General features: G+C 38.7%; 2 protein-coding genes across 12 annotated transcripts in view; one reads left to right on the top strand and one right to left on the bottom strand.

Annotated features, from left to right (window-relative positions):
* C3G (C3G guanyl-nucleotide exchange factor) overlaps positions 1-15,022 on the bottom strand; it is a 65,464-nt gene extending 50,442 nt beyond the window's left edge. For 4 of the 11 annotated variants that reach the window (XM_026811239.1, XM_026811243.1, XM_026811244.1 and 1 more), the window contains exon 1: positions 3,578-5,186. In XM_026811239.1, the coding sequence (XP_026667040.1) occupies positions 3,578-3,761 (184 nt within the window). In that variant the 5' untranslated portion in view covers positions 3,762-5,186. Of the gene's footprint in view, positions 1-3,577; positions 5,189-7,214; positions 7,578-7,615; positions 7,959-14,843 lie in introns of those variants that run through there. The other 7 variants (XM_026811240.1, XM_026811241.1, XM_018019785.2 and 4 more) reach the window with 7 other exon arrangements.
* Positions 15,023-15,103: 81 nt separating this feature from the next.
* LOC108622112 (leucine-rich repeat-containing protein 57) lies at positions 15,104-16,883 on the top strand. The gene has a single exon (XM_018019780.2). It carries the CDS (start codon positions 15,568-15,570, stop codon positions 16,282-16,284), a length of 717 nt encoding a protein of 238 aa, XP_017875269.1. The 5' UTR covers positions 15,104-15,567; the 3' UTR covers positions 16,285-16,883.
* The last annotated feature ends 517 nt before the right edge of the window (positions 16,884-17,400 follow it).

Here is a 17,400-nt window from a genome sequence, read left to right as displayed (position 1 = left end):
CATATATATAGTATGTATTTTGTTGTCTTTGATATTTTTCGCAAGAATGTTTGAAATGATTTGAATTGTTTAGAAATGAATTTGCAGTACGACAATAAAAAGCTCAGTTTAAATTCTAACACTTTTTTGCAATATCTATTACTACTAAAGGGCATTTTATTACTACTAAAGGTATGTGTGTCTGTCTCCGTTCGCCTTAGCGACGTGTGGGCAACCCGCCCACAGTTTCTAAAACGATATTCTATGTATATACATACATATAAGTCGCATGCATGAGAGATAGAAACATTTTTTATTACCTATCATCAATATATCGTAACGTACAAACAGGTAGAAAGAGGTAACAGGACCATAAAAAATATTAGGGATGGTTGCCAAATAGTACCAAACCTTTTATCTATCGCAGATCGATAGCACTATAAAAAGTGGTCACCCCCCGGAGCAATAGAGGCTGAGAGTTCTCGCGTGTAACATCTTGATTAAGTAATGGCGTACACCCTCAGGCATGTATAGGTCCAACCCTCGTAAAACAGCCTCGCATCCCCGCGGTTCTACTTGACGCGTTAAATGCCCCTACGCGAGAAAAACGCGTGATTTATACTCGACTACAGGACAAATCGAACGAATTTATACGACACGTAACAAAAAATGTAACAAGAACCTGTATGAATTGACGATTACAAATGGCTCGAGCCGTACTATAATTCTTTTTATCAACTTCAACTAGATTTCTGTTTAATACAAATTTTCAAACAGGTAATAAATATAGAATATCTATTGGAGGTTAATAAAAAATCTTATAATGAAAATAAGAACACTGAGGCAGAAAGTAAACATATTAAAATAGATATTCCTGAACAATATCAGGTTTTCAAGACCTTTAAAAGTTACTCTCTGCAAAGATGCTTCAATTTTCTAGCAAACTTTTTCACTCTCGGATAATTCTTAAGTAGTCAGGCTTCGAGTTTCGTACTTTACAAAATGATAAAAGTATCCAGAAATTTTTAATATAAATGAGGAGTTTAAAAAAAACCCTGTAAAAACCGATTTCTTTTATGAAAATTGGAAATATGGGCAGTATGGGCAGAGATTAATAAATCAATCGTATTAGAGACAAATATCCCAAACGATCCCTTATCAACTTTACATAATCATTAATTCAATCGCATCTCGAAGATTATTTTAATTTATACGATTCAGGATTCAGTTCTCGCTTACAAAAAGTTCACGATTATTATTTTATACAGGACATTCTTATTCACGCGGGAGTACCGACTCGAAACGAGCTCTATGGATGCAGATTACGCCGTCGGGACATGCTCTTTTTTCTAAAAGTACAACCACTTTAAGAGAGGAACGGTAGGAAAAAAAGACAGAGAATATCAAGTTGAACGCGAGAAAGGCGTCTCGATAAACCTGCACTTCTCACTCTTATCAGTCATGAATACAAATGAACTAATTCGACGTAAAAGCACGAACAACGGATTTTCTACGAACGTTACAAACCTTACGCTCCTTTCAAAGTATTCTACAATACCGTTTCCAACCATTCCGATAAGATGAGCAGAATTTGCGAGATATTTTGCATTATTTCCATCGCGAACATTTTTGTTTTACGTTTTCGGTGTTTGTTCAGTAGTTAGCAAATAACAAATCGTACATTCCGCAGCTTTTAATATTTTCTAAAGAAATTAAAAAAATTAAGTTATTGCAAGCATTTTAAAAATACAAACTTTTTCCTGATGAAAAACTACAGGAAACCAACAAGTAAGTTTAAAGTTCCTATGTTAACGTGCAACGTTGAAACGAATTATAATGAGATGGATCGGTTGAAACTTGAATCCCATCAATCCATTCAGTCAAACGAATACGCGGATATGAACGGCGGCGTGCCGCTAAATAATCTCTGTCGCGTTCCCGGTGTCGCGCAAAACAAATTTTGGGACCAGTTCGGTTTAATTTTCGGACGCGGTCGGCAAACTTTATCGCTGCACTAATTACCAGCCGTCGCGCAGGCTCATGTTTATTAATGTTGACCCGCTCTCTCGCGCGTGTTTACTACGGAATCGTGTAAATGTTGCGGTCGCATGATAATCACTGAGATCAACGGCTATTTATGAGCCGGGAAATTTTCTCTACAGGGAGCATATGTCAATCTCCTAAAAAATTATAGAATCGTATTAAACCACTGAGGAAAGCCCTCTACATATTTTGTATTCATCCTAAAGCTCGACAATAGAACTATCGGCGATTGACGTTTGCCGGAAGGGTCAAAATAACTTGTTTTTCAAATTAATAAGTCATAAGAAAAGACATAGCAATTTTAACGGTTTTATGAGTAAAAATTGAATAATAATCTGATAATAATAATAATATAATAACAATAATTTTCAAAATAATTACGCTTTCAGCCTACGTTCCGTGAGCCAAAATGACTCATTGCGGTATATGGAGATATACTGCATAAAATTTTACACCAAGAAGACAAAAAAAGAGAACTGTTTTACAGAATTAGTTATTTGCATATTTTAGAGAAAGTCGTACAAAATTTTAGAAAATGAATAATAATTATAAGAAATGTTAAACAAGTCATTTTTACCCCATTGCTATATCTGGTGTTAAAGCCTTAGAATATTCTATTTAAAGATTTAAGGGAATAACAGTGTCATTCGTTCGCATTCTTTGAGCATCATTAAACTAAAATATTATACAGCTAAAGCGGAAGAGCAATTTACATCGCGTTGTCATCTCAAATAGAAATCATAAGCTGACGTACAGAACCGCGAGAAGGGGTGGTGCATGAGAAATAATGGGTGCAACGTATACGGGACCACGCGAACGGTGAGGTGTTAATAGCTGAAGGTGGGTACTGACGATGCTTTAATATGATTGACAGCGCGAATGGATAATTAACAGCCGAGTTGCTTTCACATGCAGCTAGCAAGAGAGCACATGCGACGCTGAGGGGGCGGCGTATTTAGTGCGGCTAGGCTCTCGCTACTATAACACGGTTACCCTAAGTTTAATTACTCCAACGGATATTCGGGGAGGTGCTGATAGCGTTCGGTCGCTGCTCGCGGCCATTCGGACGCCAAAGAACACACGTTTGGCCGAAAATTAATTATCGCCGCCGCCGTCTCTGAGAATTGTCTGTGTGTTCAATGCGAATTTTCAATAATGAAATAGAGTTAGGTGGTCCGGTCCAATTGAATTTCAACGTCTTAAGAATCAAGCTTGAATTCCACTGGAATTTCTATACGGTTATTCTGACTTCTGTATTACAAATACATAATTTTACACATTTGTCTCTTATCTCCACCCGCCTAGCACTTTTCCTTTGAAAGAACTATTTGAATCCGGGAAATTCATATTCTTTGATTAAATCAGAGCAAACTTAAAAACTGATTCGACAGAAGTAAAAGCGTGAACCGAATTTTCTCGGCCAACAAAGACGAGAATCCATAAAGGTGGATGGCTGGCACTCGACCCGCGAGGTTCTTTTAATTCGTTCGTTCAGAACACGGAATACGTATATCATGCCCTTAACCTGAATTTTTTTTCCTCTCTTCCAATTTACCTTTCAAACTGCAGGTCGATACGGAACCGGAAAGGGTCCTGGCATGATTGGTCACGGCCAGCAGCAAAGGTGTGGCCGTGATGAAGCTCCTCGACTTCGGCACGAACTCCTTTTGCACCGCGTAACTACGCGTGCGTCGCCGGAAGATCGGCGAGTCCAGGAAGCTGTCGTCGTACTGTGGCATTATTAACAATCTCGGATCACAAAACACCTCCAGCACGGATCCTGAATGCACTGTCTCTTAAACCGCCCCATTTTCTCGCACAAACTTTCAAATACAGTACTTTTTCCCATGATGCACCAACATAGTTTGTTCAATAATCAGGAAATTGCTTCAATAAATAAGTCCGTGGCTGTGGAACTTCATTGTATTATTTATTCACCAACTTTACTAGTTACTTTCTAATACGCGTATATATTTGGTTCACTTTTAACTTCGCAATAATAACTTTTATAAAATGCATATGTGGTAAAAAATGAAATATTTAAACAAGGCTTGCGTTCACTCTCCACGATCTAATAAACCTAATCTATACCAGCGTTATTTCAGAACCACGTGCAACTATTTATAATATTATAGAAACTTCTCAACTTCGTCATTCAATTAGTCGTCGACCACTAATCAGTTGCACAGTAGGTGGATTCCATTTCGCATAAAAACAGCCTACTAATTGATACCACGTTCTATTTGGATACGCATATTATACACGATCATACGTGCGTTTATAATGATATTATGTATTTACTTGGATTGCTACTCGTTATCGGTAATGGCGTTAAACTGTATTCTTTGATCTCCAACAGAACGTTAAGTACACATGTAATTGCGGATGATTTCATGGACTCCACTGTTTCACGAATGACTAGAGTCCGCACTGTAAACAGATAACGCGTCGAGCGACAATATAACATTTGCTGAACTTTAATTCCACGCGCAATTAATGATACGTGCTACAATTTTACGATAACGTCGCGATTTGAATAACGAACGATTACTCAAGCCGTCACATGATGGCTAACTTAATTCTTTGTGAAAATGAACATAGCCGGAAAATTTCATTCGATCTCTTCGTGCATTTAACGACTGTCAGTTCGAATGTTAAATATAACAATAATTAATACTAAATAAAAAAAGGCAGTGAATACGTGGTTTAGGGGATCCATTTTGACCTTGAAATAATTTTCACAAGTTATACAAACGTGATCGATGATCGATCACGAAAATGGGAAAAGCTAGATACACGGATGTACAGATTGAGCCTGACCGATGACAGTACGCCTAAATATACGTGCGATGATACATTTAGCAGGCTCGAGTACTACACACAAAGTAGAGTACCGAGGCATATTCGAGTTCCCGGATGTCTATTTTAAAGCGACGAATTCTCCTTTACATCTCTTATCGCTTCCTAGTCTTTCATATTAATCTCATGAATTACGGCAATTAATGTTTCTTCATCTTCCTCTATCATCTCAGAAAAGTGATATTATGACACGATATCGCGGGAAGCATTGATAATGGAAAGTACGAAATTATATCAATTTGTTTATCGATAAATCTAAAACTGAATATATACGTATAATTCTAGATCAGTTTCATGTTCGTAGCATAGAATACCAATACGAATAGTATATATGTACTAAGAATTTCTATTAATAAGTAAATATTGAAGTAAATGGAAAAATTATTCATTTTGACTGATTAGCAATAATTTTGGACATTAATTTATTATAAATGCAATTTGTTCTAGAAAAGAAGAGTTTTTTTTCACTGATCAATGAAAAGGTAAGTAGGAACTCTGCCCGGTCAGTTTGGCAAGCTTCCACAACGAACGACATGTGATTACTGGAGCGGAGTTCGTCTCTAGCTTCGCGCTTCCTCGATCGCTTTTACTATAATAATACTTTCCGTAGTAGCGTACATGATTCGATACGAGGATCAGGAGGTCACTCGTGTAACTCGTTCCACGGTGGGTTGAGCACAAGGACCGGGTTTTTCTGGATAGTTTGCTTCCTACCCTGTGTGGCAAATTATCGAGTTCTCTGACAATATTTATACACGGGCTCATGAGTTCGTGCCTTTGTCGAAGAAACGGAACGTAGCTCGATAGAGGCTACTGGTAAAACAAGTGTAAAACGAGCAACGAAAACTACCAATAAATGGGTTGTGGGTAACAAATTTAAAAGCTTCGACGAATATTTTCTGCGATATCACATCTAATTTCTCCTCAAAAAGCATCGTGGATTATCTAAAAACTGTAACAAATATCACAGATCAAGTAAATATAAATTTAGTTTCTTCATGATGCAAATAAATAACGTTTATACGTTTGTTCGAGCTTGAATAGTAAAGGCCGTTTAGGAAATGATAAATTTCCGCGACGATCCATTATCGAACGACAAAAGCAAGAAATTAGTGAAAATTGGACGAGGGCACCCCCGATGGCAATTATTCAACGTTATTATGTTGGTCTTACGATCACGCGGAATCCGCGGGAATTCCGTGGCACGGGCCAGGAGATATCCTGATTAATAATAATTAGCAGTGATGAACTTGCGACCCAGTTAAGTCGAGTCGGCTTTCCGTCGTCGTCGTCGCGCCCAAGGCACACTCCCCGTTATTTTCGGAGTTCGATGGACCACCGGTGTAGTAAATCGAGACCGTGATTCGCCTGGCCGCACCAACTCGTCGAAACGATAAACGTGTTTTTCACGTGACGGGTTCGTCAATATTAATCTGGAAATACGCGTGACGATACCGACTTCACCTACGAAAATAAAATCCCGACAATTTCAACGTAAAATATCTCTGCGCTTGTGCATCCTTGTACTCTTTCAAATTCTTTATCGTACTTTTTCTTCTGTTACATTTAATCATTACATTCATCTTTTATTTACCCTCTCAAAAGGGATTATTTCCTTTTTTAATCAAGAGAATATTTTTCGTTTAATCAGCGTGAATAAATAAAGTAAAAAAGCAGACTCACCGGCTGGAAAACAAATACCGCTATAATTAAAGTATCGAAACGACGAGGAATTTAATATACACGAATTCAAGTTAATTGCTCGTACCAGGTGCACTACGTTGTGTTTACCGTTTCCAGTTCAATCAGGTTTTCGAGTGAAATCAATTTCGTGCTTTTCAATTCTTTTTTCTCATTAATTCTCGGCGGAACATGGACGTTCATCACATAGAGAATATCACAAACAAAAATGTTTTGCATCAATCTCTCTAACGAAATTACTTAATTAATTTGTTCATTCCGTACTTAATACTTAAGAAATATAACTATGACTTCGTTAATATTGTCTTGCATCGTCAGTAAACATTTTAAGAAATAAATTCCTTTTAAAATTGTGGAACCCAACAATTAAACTGAATAAACGTAGACAAGGAGAACAGAATATTTTCTATTAAAAAAATTCCGGTAACATGTGATGACACGCATAATAATATTTGCGGAGCATCGTGCATCGCGGATTAAAACGCAGATCGGTCGGCTCCGCTAACTAATCGAGCCTTGATCGCTTATTACGCGGCATCTATGTTCCATTTGCTCTAGATCGTACGGCATGTCTCGGCCAATGTAGGTCGTATAGAGTATCGTGCAAAGAAATCTTTTAATCGCTAACTTACGATCGAACCCGAGGAAGTGGATCGAGAAGAACGGGCAAGAACGCGGTTAATTGCGGGAAGCACCACTTTAGTTAAACGATATCGACTAATTGAAAATGTACCTTTGTCGATTGTGAATAAATAGACCGAGAAGCTTTCATAGACATTGTTTTGATAAAACAATTGCACTTGGAAACGTTGCGAGAATGAACGCATTCCTCGACTCCGGTGTTGCAATACTTTTTGCACAATAAATCTTTACCGCGATAAAAATAAAAATATCAGGGTCGAAGTTTTACTTTCGACGCGACTCGAGTTTGAAATTTTATCGATTCGAAGCTAGACGAAGCTCCGTCTTGGCGGAAGATCGCGGAAGAACTAAAGACCGAGGAGCTTCGCCTCTGACGTAACAGTGTACACACCATCAGCTCGAGTTTAGATCAATTCGTCTCACCATAAACGAGCGTCGAAGAGAGAAGTCGTTCAAACCAAATTCTCCGATTCTCTCATCAATTTTTTTATCACAGACTTCGTTACTTTTTTTCGTAACACCGACACGACTGTTTATTTTTGACATTGCCAATTCCGGAATTGCAATTCTTCCACAAATGACGCCATCAGCGATCATAGAAGATGTAAATGACTTCATACACTCGCACGAACGATGAACAATCGTGATTAAGAAGGATTCGTCAGACGATGTACACTGATCACTGAACTATCTCTAAACCAAACTTCCATCACGATGACACGCAAACCAGATCGAGTTACGGATCTCGGAGATCTGAAACGTTGAACAATACGAACGTCACCAAAGGCGTCTCGCCGCGATCTCCTTTGCAGAAAATTTTCACATCTCTTCTCACGGGGAGGAAAAAGGGAAATTTGGCTATCAGTTCTTGCGCAAATAAGAAACTTCGTCGCTGTTCTCCACGAGAAGAAAACTCGTCACACTTTTAACGCAAGAGGGAAACATAATGTTCCTCGGGACAAAGGGAGGTCTTGCCATGATTGTCCGCGCGAAAGGGTACGTTCGTTACAGTTTCTCGTTATTTTTCCACTGGCCGATTTGTAGACGAGCGCGTGGTACGTACGTCGCAAGCACTGAGCGTGAATCTGCTCGGCGGGATCGTGTTTCCGAACAGGTCCCGTCGCGAGCTACTTAAACGTCAGAGAAGAGGAGTAAGAATGAGAGACGGGTTCGTTCGCGAATCGGAGGTGAACCGTTGTTAGCAACCATGGACCGTCCACTGCAAGATCGTCCGGTAATATCTGTGACTTTGGCCGAGAAAGAAGGCTTGTCTATTTTAACGGGTCAGGAAGAGGGAGAGAGAGAGGAACAAGCGAAGAGAAGACGCAGAGCGGGATGGATAGAGAGACACTAGTACAGTGGCCACTAAAAGTATTGGCATGCTAATGTATCGACTCTGACATTTAAATTTCGATTAATCAGATCAGAGAATATTACATTTTCAGCGTTCCTCTCATCTCTGGCCAATTTCACGAAACTGTAAAAATTGACTATCCGGTAAATGAAGCGCAAACGCTGATAAGAAAATATCTCGAATACTTTCCGCAGCCACTGTAGCGCAAGGGTTAACGCCGAGAAGAGGGACAAAAGACGTTCCGCGGACTCTCTTACGCCTGGTTCTTTATTTCGCCGAGCAAAAGACGTAAAAAGAAAGAAAGAAGAGAGGAGGCCGAGAAGCGGAGGAGGACGAGGAGGAGGAAGAGGCACACAATTTATTTGCGGACCCCTGCAGCACTGTGTCACTGCGAGAACTCTACTTTTCCTCTCGCTCTTTCCCTATCCGCTCGGTCACTAGCTCTGCATCTCGCTGCGACGACGATACAACATTGTCATTGCCATTGCAACCGTAGATTGGATTGGCCTCGCGCGGAGATTTCATTTTCCTTCGAACCCAGCTTTTCCCGTTTTCTCTTCGATTCCTAAGTCCCATTCTAGAATAGGGATGACGGTCACCCTCTCTAACGCGTTTGATACTGCCAATTTTATTTATTGCTCTTTTTGTACATTTTTGTATCAACGTTTTCCTATCTCTTTGTCGTCTCCCGTTTTCTATATAACTATTTCATAGTTAGAACGAAGAAGATGCAAAGAGAGAAATTCTTGCGCCATTTCATTTTCATTAGATGCGAAAAGGATCTCGCATTATCAGGATGTCAATATTTCACATAATTTTTACAAGATTGTTCTGTTATGAATCTTTTAAGACACTTTTACACACACACACATACTCCAAAACAATTTTATAATTTGTTACATAATTGCACACAATAATTCACAATGCATCTGCATTGTCTGTGCACTTAAAAGCGAATCATATCTATCATATGATTGGTCTTTTATCAGACTTTATACTTTACACAATAGATATAGACATACATATACATTAAACGAAAAGCTTAAGCATGTAACTTGAAGTTATCTATAATTCCAATAATCGTTTCCGTTCGGTAATAATATTATCGTCATCACTCACAATAGTATTACAGTAGATACTATATAAACTCACGAAAACAATTATGCATTTCAAAGATAATTTAGTTTCCAGAGAATTCCCTTTTCAATTTTCCCGAAACTCCAAAATACTTTATATCAAATGGCCTTATTAGTCTAGTATTAAATTAATTTGAAACGCTGATTCAGTTTTCAAAAATTGCCCAGATACTAATCAGATAGAATAGCTGTTAACACCAGCTTGTCAATTTTATAAGAAAGGAAAAATAGAAAGGAACGTTGAAACTTACGTCGTAGAAAAACAAATCCCACAACCATCTTGACCGAGTGTTGCCTGTCCACCAGAACCTTGCTCGACTTCACTCGCCTTTGTCGCTCAAAGACGCAGTCTAGGAACTGCCTCACTCATTAAAATTTGCGAAACAAGTACGTGCCGTGCGCTGCGACAATTGCCTCAGAGACTGCGATTATCTCGATCAGCGGAGATATCGATAATGATAACGGAACGATAACGAATGAGGCAGTGTCCATCGGGGCAAGAAGCGCGAAGAAAAATCAAGGGGTTCTAGACAATTAGATGTACCAGGAGTTAAAACCGGGATCACCGCGTGACACGTGCGTTAAACCGGTTTTCGCACGTGCACATCTCTCTAATCCGTGAGCGCTGCGCGGCGGCGTGGCGGCGTTTGCCTGGCAAAACGTGAAAACAGATGCATATTCATGAATCCGTCGCTGCAACGCACTCACCCCGTGCGCGAAACAACCCTGCTGGCTCTGTTTCTGACACTATATCGTCGGTTGATGCAGGATCCGACATACGCCTGCAGCGTTCAAACATCTAAACACCGTTTAATGATGAGCGAAACTGAATAGATAAGCACCTTCCAGAAATCAAACATTTATTCACGAATTATAATAGCTATTAAAAAAATTTATTGCACACATTACCCGTTCTGTATCATTAACAGAGCCAAATGTCGTTTTGCATTTCTTCTCATCATTATTCATTTCTGTACATTATGTTTTCTAAAATTATGTACGACTTTTTCTAAAATATGCAAATAGCTAATTCTGTAAAACAGTTCTCTTTTTTTGTCTTCTTGAGGTAAAATTTTATGCAGTATATCTCCATATACCGAGATGAGTCATTTTGACCCCCACAGAACGTAGATTAAAAGCGTAATTATTTTTAAAATTATTGTTATTGAACTATTGTTATTATCATTATCAGTTTATTACTCAATTTCCACTCATGAAAATGTAAAAAGTGCTATGTCTTTTATTATTACGTCAATCGCCAGTACTTTTAGTGTTAATATGTATAGGGGCAATATTTTTGTTGCAAATGGGTTAATGTACATTTATTTTTACTTTAATAAACGCACATTTACTACACCTTACTTAATTTTAGTCATTGAACACCTTTTCTAATTTAGTTCAACTCAATTTTTGTAGCTTGTTTTACGTTTATCCATTTTCTTTTTTTATTTCAACCTGTTTTATATTTGGACCTGTTCTATTATCAATAAATGTACGCAACCTTTTAATCTAAAAAAAACTTTTGTTCTGAAAAAATCCAGCTACGCGAGAAATACATTCGATGAGTACGCATAGTATTAAAAAGTTTCGATGTCGATGCACGGGTTCAACGGAAGGCAGGCCGGATCACCCGTGCAGAAACTTTTTTCTCACATTTCCGATACGTACTTTCTCTCCATGCAGTCCCCCGTGGCGGGTCGCCAATCACGTTTTCCTCGCATACACGTGACTACAAGCGTGGATCGTGAATGTTTTCCTGTCCCTTTAGGACCCACTATGTGTGTGCCAATGAACAAAGTTTGCTTTAATTCAACCCCATTGATTAAATCTGAAAACCCTTCAACACGCTACATACTGCGCTGTGAAATCGAGGAAAGTAATACCGTTAAAAATATTCCAATTACGCTAATCTTCTTCAGTGAACTTAATATGCATAGGATTTTATAACTTCTCATTTACATAAAGTATAGAAACGAAAATTTAATGTTATAAAAATTTAATGATATGAATATAAATTGAATAAAACTCGTTCAACTGATACAAAAACTTCAAAACTATAAAGAACATTTAACTATATAATTTTCATTTTCTAATAGTTTCCTGAGATAAGGTAATACAAGCTATTTTAACTTCGTGATTGTGAGGCACGTACTTTTACCATAACTGTATACTTTACATATCCTAGTGGCCTATTTCCGACGAGGTTTAGTGGTCTGGATGCACAGAGCATCCCAGTTTCAAGACCATTTATTATACATGTGTATTAATTTAATGTGTAAAGTATAATACACACATTATGTAAAATCGCAAAGGATTGTACGCATCCATGAAGTTTGCAGATTTTAATCAATACGAGCTTTTCTTTTCTCGGCCGTATCGGCACCAGTGTTTGAGAAGCCCTGTTCTAGACGAAGTCGTCGAATCCGCTCGAGTACCGGGTTCTGCGGGTTTTGTGAACCTTTGCACGGCGTACCATAGAATTATTTCAATGAACCGACCCGCCTAGCTGGAAATTTAATGAGAGTTCGCTTTTCAGTAAGAATTCCCCCGACGAGGCCTCTCGGATTTATTATTGACCGAGTTCGCGGCGTACCACGAACAATCGGTGACACAATTTTTCTTCCTCCCCCACGTTTTTCTGTTCCCGGTCGCGTTAACTGTTCTACGAACATTTTTACTCTCCAGAAATGCGACCTCGCGGTACAACGACACGAAGAAACTCGGTAGTTCGTGGTGCATTGCTTCCTAACGAGATTCCTGGAAAATATCGATACGCAGGGAGTAATTTGCGGAAGTGGAGACGTATATTTGCTTCCGGACACGTTTGATCATTTTCTATGTTTTCTCTTAAAAGATTAATTTACTCTCAGAGGGAGGACAAGTGGCGGGCTATCCGCAGAATTTCTGGAGAAGGTGTACGTGAGCTTCCGCAGCTCTTTTCGACCCTCGTCTACTATGCCGAGGGAAAGTGCACGGCGGAGTTGTTAATTGGGGATGCTTTTCTCCGTAAATCGTCAGGATCGGTGGCGGTTGATGCGATAAAAGGCTTTTAAACGGTTGTTCAGAAATAATGAAGGTAACGTATCCGATGTAAAATGCGAATTCCTCAATTTCACGAATGAAGCTACTGAATATAATTATCTGAACGTGATTCCTCAAAGGCTACTCTTAAAAATTGTACTCGAAATAATTATTCTCAAAAGCTTCAGAATTCATAGATAAAAATGAATGTCAAACAGAGATGCATATCTCTGACAAGAGAGGGAATATCTACACATATGCAATACATATGTATAGTACATTACAGGTTCCTAACAGTGAGCATGTCTCAGTTTCAAGACTATATCTATTGACAGGAGCAACTTGACTGGCATTTCCTTGTCAATAATTGCAACATACAACTATTGCATTTATATAATTCCTATCAGAGTATCCTATCGGAATACACACATAATTACGCATGATGTCATCATTAAAAAATTAAGTTAGTAACGGTAGAACAACCATCTCTCCCTTATTTCACCACAAATTATTTAAGTAGCACCGTGAAAGCGGATACGTTTTTGCGGTAAAAGAATTTGTCCTAATAATTTTGTAGAAAGTAGAAAGAGCACCAATTTGAATCGCGAGAAGAACATTGACAAAAACGTACAAAAAGAGCGAGCGAGCGAGCGCAAATGATCAGATCGTAAAAAGTATGTGCTACTTTCAACGGCTCGTCGGAATGATAAAAGCGTAGGTATTAAAAGTTCGATATTCCATAATGATTCTGGTTTTGTGCCGATACCTTTTCTGCATGTCACGTTCCATGGGAACCATTTCCTCTTTTTTTTTTACAAAGGCGAAAAGGAAATACGGTGTACACGCGTATGGATACGCTATGATTTCAACCGGCAACAAATCAACTCGCATTAAACGCAATTACCAGATGACGTAGGGTAACGGAGTTAGTTACTACTCGTTATCCGATGAATTGATCAAACTGTCTTTACTTAAATGTATCTGTCCATCAACCGGGCCCTACGAGGTCCAAGGTATCAACTCTGACAAATAGCACCTGTTGTTGACAACATTAAAATACTTTTAAATGCAAGTCCATTCTGGTGCGAAGGATGTTGACCTTTGAAGGCATGCGCTAATAAATAGCCGGTGGAGAACAGTTAAAATTAAAAACGAAACGGTCGACGCGAATTTTCGAATGCGAGGAGACCGCAATAACGTCGGTGTTTTCAAGCGTTTAAACACATCCTCGTGAAAATGCACTGACGCACGCGACGGCGGGGTAGAACTCTTTGTTCGAAGGGTACGAACGCAGGCTAGAAAACTCGTGACATGGGCAGCTGTTCGAATTACATTAGGCTTGCCCCCGACGCAACGCGTGGACGGTTTATTGACACACTCTCCAGGCGATCGTGTATTATTACCAGCGTCATACATTCGCTATGGAACTTCTGTCGGAGAGAGTCGACCATCGGAGCATCGGGACAAATCTAGTTTACGCAAGAGAATCAACAATATTTTCCATCTCTCGTGACCTCCTGTTCATTCGTCGTATATTCGATTATATTTCCATACTAACGAATAATTTCTTCATTCATGAATCTTGAACCGAAACTACATATTCATTGTTCTCTTTAGCCGGTCTATTAGGCTATCAAGAATTACAGAATACTGATTTTTACCAAGTATCATTCAATTATAATTAGTATCGCGTAAATGTTGCCGAAAACTATATCACGATAACAATTGTCAATAAATACGAAATAAACATTTATTGGAGCGGTAACATGAGGAAAGGAAGAGGACGACAAGGGACAGAAGGCGTGCTTATATGCTTCGGTCTGTACGCATATGCTTTTGACGTTTCGCGTCCGGTAGCGTCCGTGAATGATCGCTCTGCCAATATTTAGATTACCGCGGCACTCGCTATAGCGCCGTTCGATGACGTTACGCTACATGCAGTTCCCTCGCGTTACGTTCATTCTTTGCGAACTTGAATAAAAACTTGATTGACAGGGGTGAAAAAAAGGACAATAGTGACGGGGCGGCCGAGTCCCGTCGTTGTTACGGAACATACAACCGTACATAACGTTCTCTCATCATAGGTCATAGCACAAATACCAACTCACCTGCATGCTTCTCCGACTTCGGCGTGGAAGCCATCGCTAGCCGGTAGTATGTCTTCACGCACCACGACACTATCTCACCATTTCCACGAATGACCGCATCGTAAACTACACACTAGTGGTTGCCGCGGCGTTTTCAGTCTGATATAAACCCGACGTGCACCGCTACATCTTCGTTTGTCAGCCATCTTTCGAGGCGCGAGCGCGCGAACTGCCATCGCGCGGTCGAGATTTGAACACTAGTTCAAAGTGCAAGATGGCCGACAGGATTGTCATTCGGGTGACATTTCACACGATTCCCGCTACGGAAAGCATTCCGCACGACTGAATTCCACGAACGGACCGTTCTCGTGGCTCTATTTGTCTAAGAGTATTTACTTCGATTATTCGTTTATTTTCAATGAGAAGCGGGTATCGTAAGTTTCGTTGTCTGAAAATCAATCGAAACAGCAGAGGCTAAGCCATTGATACCGTGTCATGCAAAAATCATCGTCCACCGATGCTCGAGTACTGAGTACAGACTGTGGCAAAAGATTCGTTCCATGGATTTCTACATATGTTACGTGTGGTTATGTGACAGTGACGGCCGAGGGTGTATAATATAAAATTGTGGATCATATATGAATAAAAGGACCATGTATTAAGAGATTCTGCTTTGCGACTATTGAGACTGTAATGGAAAGTATGAATTGTCGGAAATAAGTACTCGATAACAACATATGATAAGATGGGGAACTCTGGTTTGAAACAACATTATGAGACCGCGAAGAAAACCGGAACGTTGAAACTGTCGCAGAGGAAACTCGACGAGTTCCCGCAGAATTTGTTAGCTTTGACGCCACTTCTACGCACGTTAGATCTGTCCGAGAATAAATTCGTTCACATACCCGATGAGATACGGAATTTCACGCTACTGAAGCATCTGAATCTTAGTCATAATAAATTGATTGATTTACCCGAAGCCCTTGGACTCTTGACAAAATTGGAAGTTTTAAATGCAAGTTCGAACCAATTGAAGAATATCCCATTGTCTTTGTCGAACTTAACGCATTTGAAACAGGTCAACTTGTCCGACAACCAATTGACCGAATTCCCTCCTGTGTTTTGCGATGCAAAACTTCTGAACGTGTTAGACCTGTCAAAGAATCGAATTACGACGATACCTGACGCGGCTGGAGCGTTACATATGGTTGAGCTTAACCTCAATCAAAATCAGATATCGACTATATCCGAGAAACTAGCAGAATGTCCGCGCTTGAAAACATTAAAACTGGAGGAGAACTGTTTGCAACTGAACGCGATATCTACTAAAATTATGAAGGATTCAAAAATTTCTGTTTTATCCGTCGAGGGAAATTTGTTCGAAATGAAACAATTTGCCAATGTCGATGGATACGACAATTACATGGAAAGGTATACCGCGGTGAAAAAGAAAATGTTTTAAAATCCCGTTGTACGCTGATATGAACAAGAATTGTCATAGAAACTTTTTATAATACTTGAGGAAATACCGCCTCTCGTGTTCTTTCAATTATATTATACTCGATACCTGCGATAATGTCATTTTGTAGAAATAAAATCATGCTTAACTGGGCACTGACAGTTCTTCAATAAGTTGATGGATGCTAATATCGAGATTTATTGTTGTACAAAGTATCGATGCACAATATCGGTATTATATAAAAACTAATATTTCTGTAATAGACTGTATAGTTATTGCTATACGGATTGCAAAACTGTGCCTTTGTATTCCGTATTAAAATGCAGCGTATTATTAGAACGTACAAATAAGCGATATAAGATTTTGCAAAAAATTTGTTATTTTTTGCACTACATTCGATTTTACATGTTTAAAATAAAAGAAACCAATCCCAAATGTTCTTTATCCTCGTATACAATTTTGTATCTCACGAAATAAGCTCTGCATAATAAAAAATTATACGTCGAGTGTTTTCGAAAGTATTACCACTGTATGTATGTATGTATTTAATGTAAATCTGTAAAATTTTATTGTACAATGCGTGTAAATACACGTATGTATATACTGATACTTTTAAACAAAGTTTTTAGAAATAAACCGTGTTTATTTTTAATTTTGAAGATTTATTTATTTTAATGATAATCTCCTTTAATATATATTAAGTTATCTTATTGTCGGCAAAAAACAAATGAATCTGTTACACTCCAAAATGGCATGTCTACTATTTATTTTCTGTAGGATCGCTGAAATTAAATAAAAAGGAAAAAATCGACAGGTGAGGAAAAAAGTTACACGCTTCAACTTTCAAATTAGCAACCCTTCGCTTGCGAATACGTGAGTAGCCTAAGTATTTCTTTGTTAGAGGTATGAGAGATTTGTATTCTACTCTTTCGCTGTGGGAACAATTACAGCTAATTTTAGAGCGCATTCGATAGGTGAATAACCGTTAACTAAAAACTTATCAATTCGTTTTGACAATCTTATACTTTCTTTAATTGATTTGTGCATAATATATGTAATTTATCACTATATTTAAAATTTTGTTTGCAAATTAATTTCGAGAAGCTAATTATTGTTTAT

This window comes from Ceratina calcarata, unplaced genomic scaffold (genome assembly GCF_001652005.2).
Source record: "Ceratina calcarata isolate Rehan_Ccalc_2016 unplaced genomic scaffold, ASM165200v1 scaffold206, whole genome shotgun sequence".
NCBI classification, from domain to species: Eukaryota; Metazoa; Arthropoda; class Insecta; order Hymenoptera; family Apidae; genus Ceratina; species Ceratina calcarata.
This window is presented reverse-complemented; position numbering and strand designations above follow the sequence as displayed.

What these genes read in the sequence shown, in the direction of transcription:
- LOC108622112 (XM_018019780.2), top strand. Translation starts at nt 15,568, where the DNA reads ATGGGGAACTCTGGTTTGAAACAACATTATGAGACCGCGAAGAAAACC.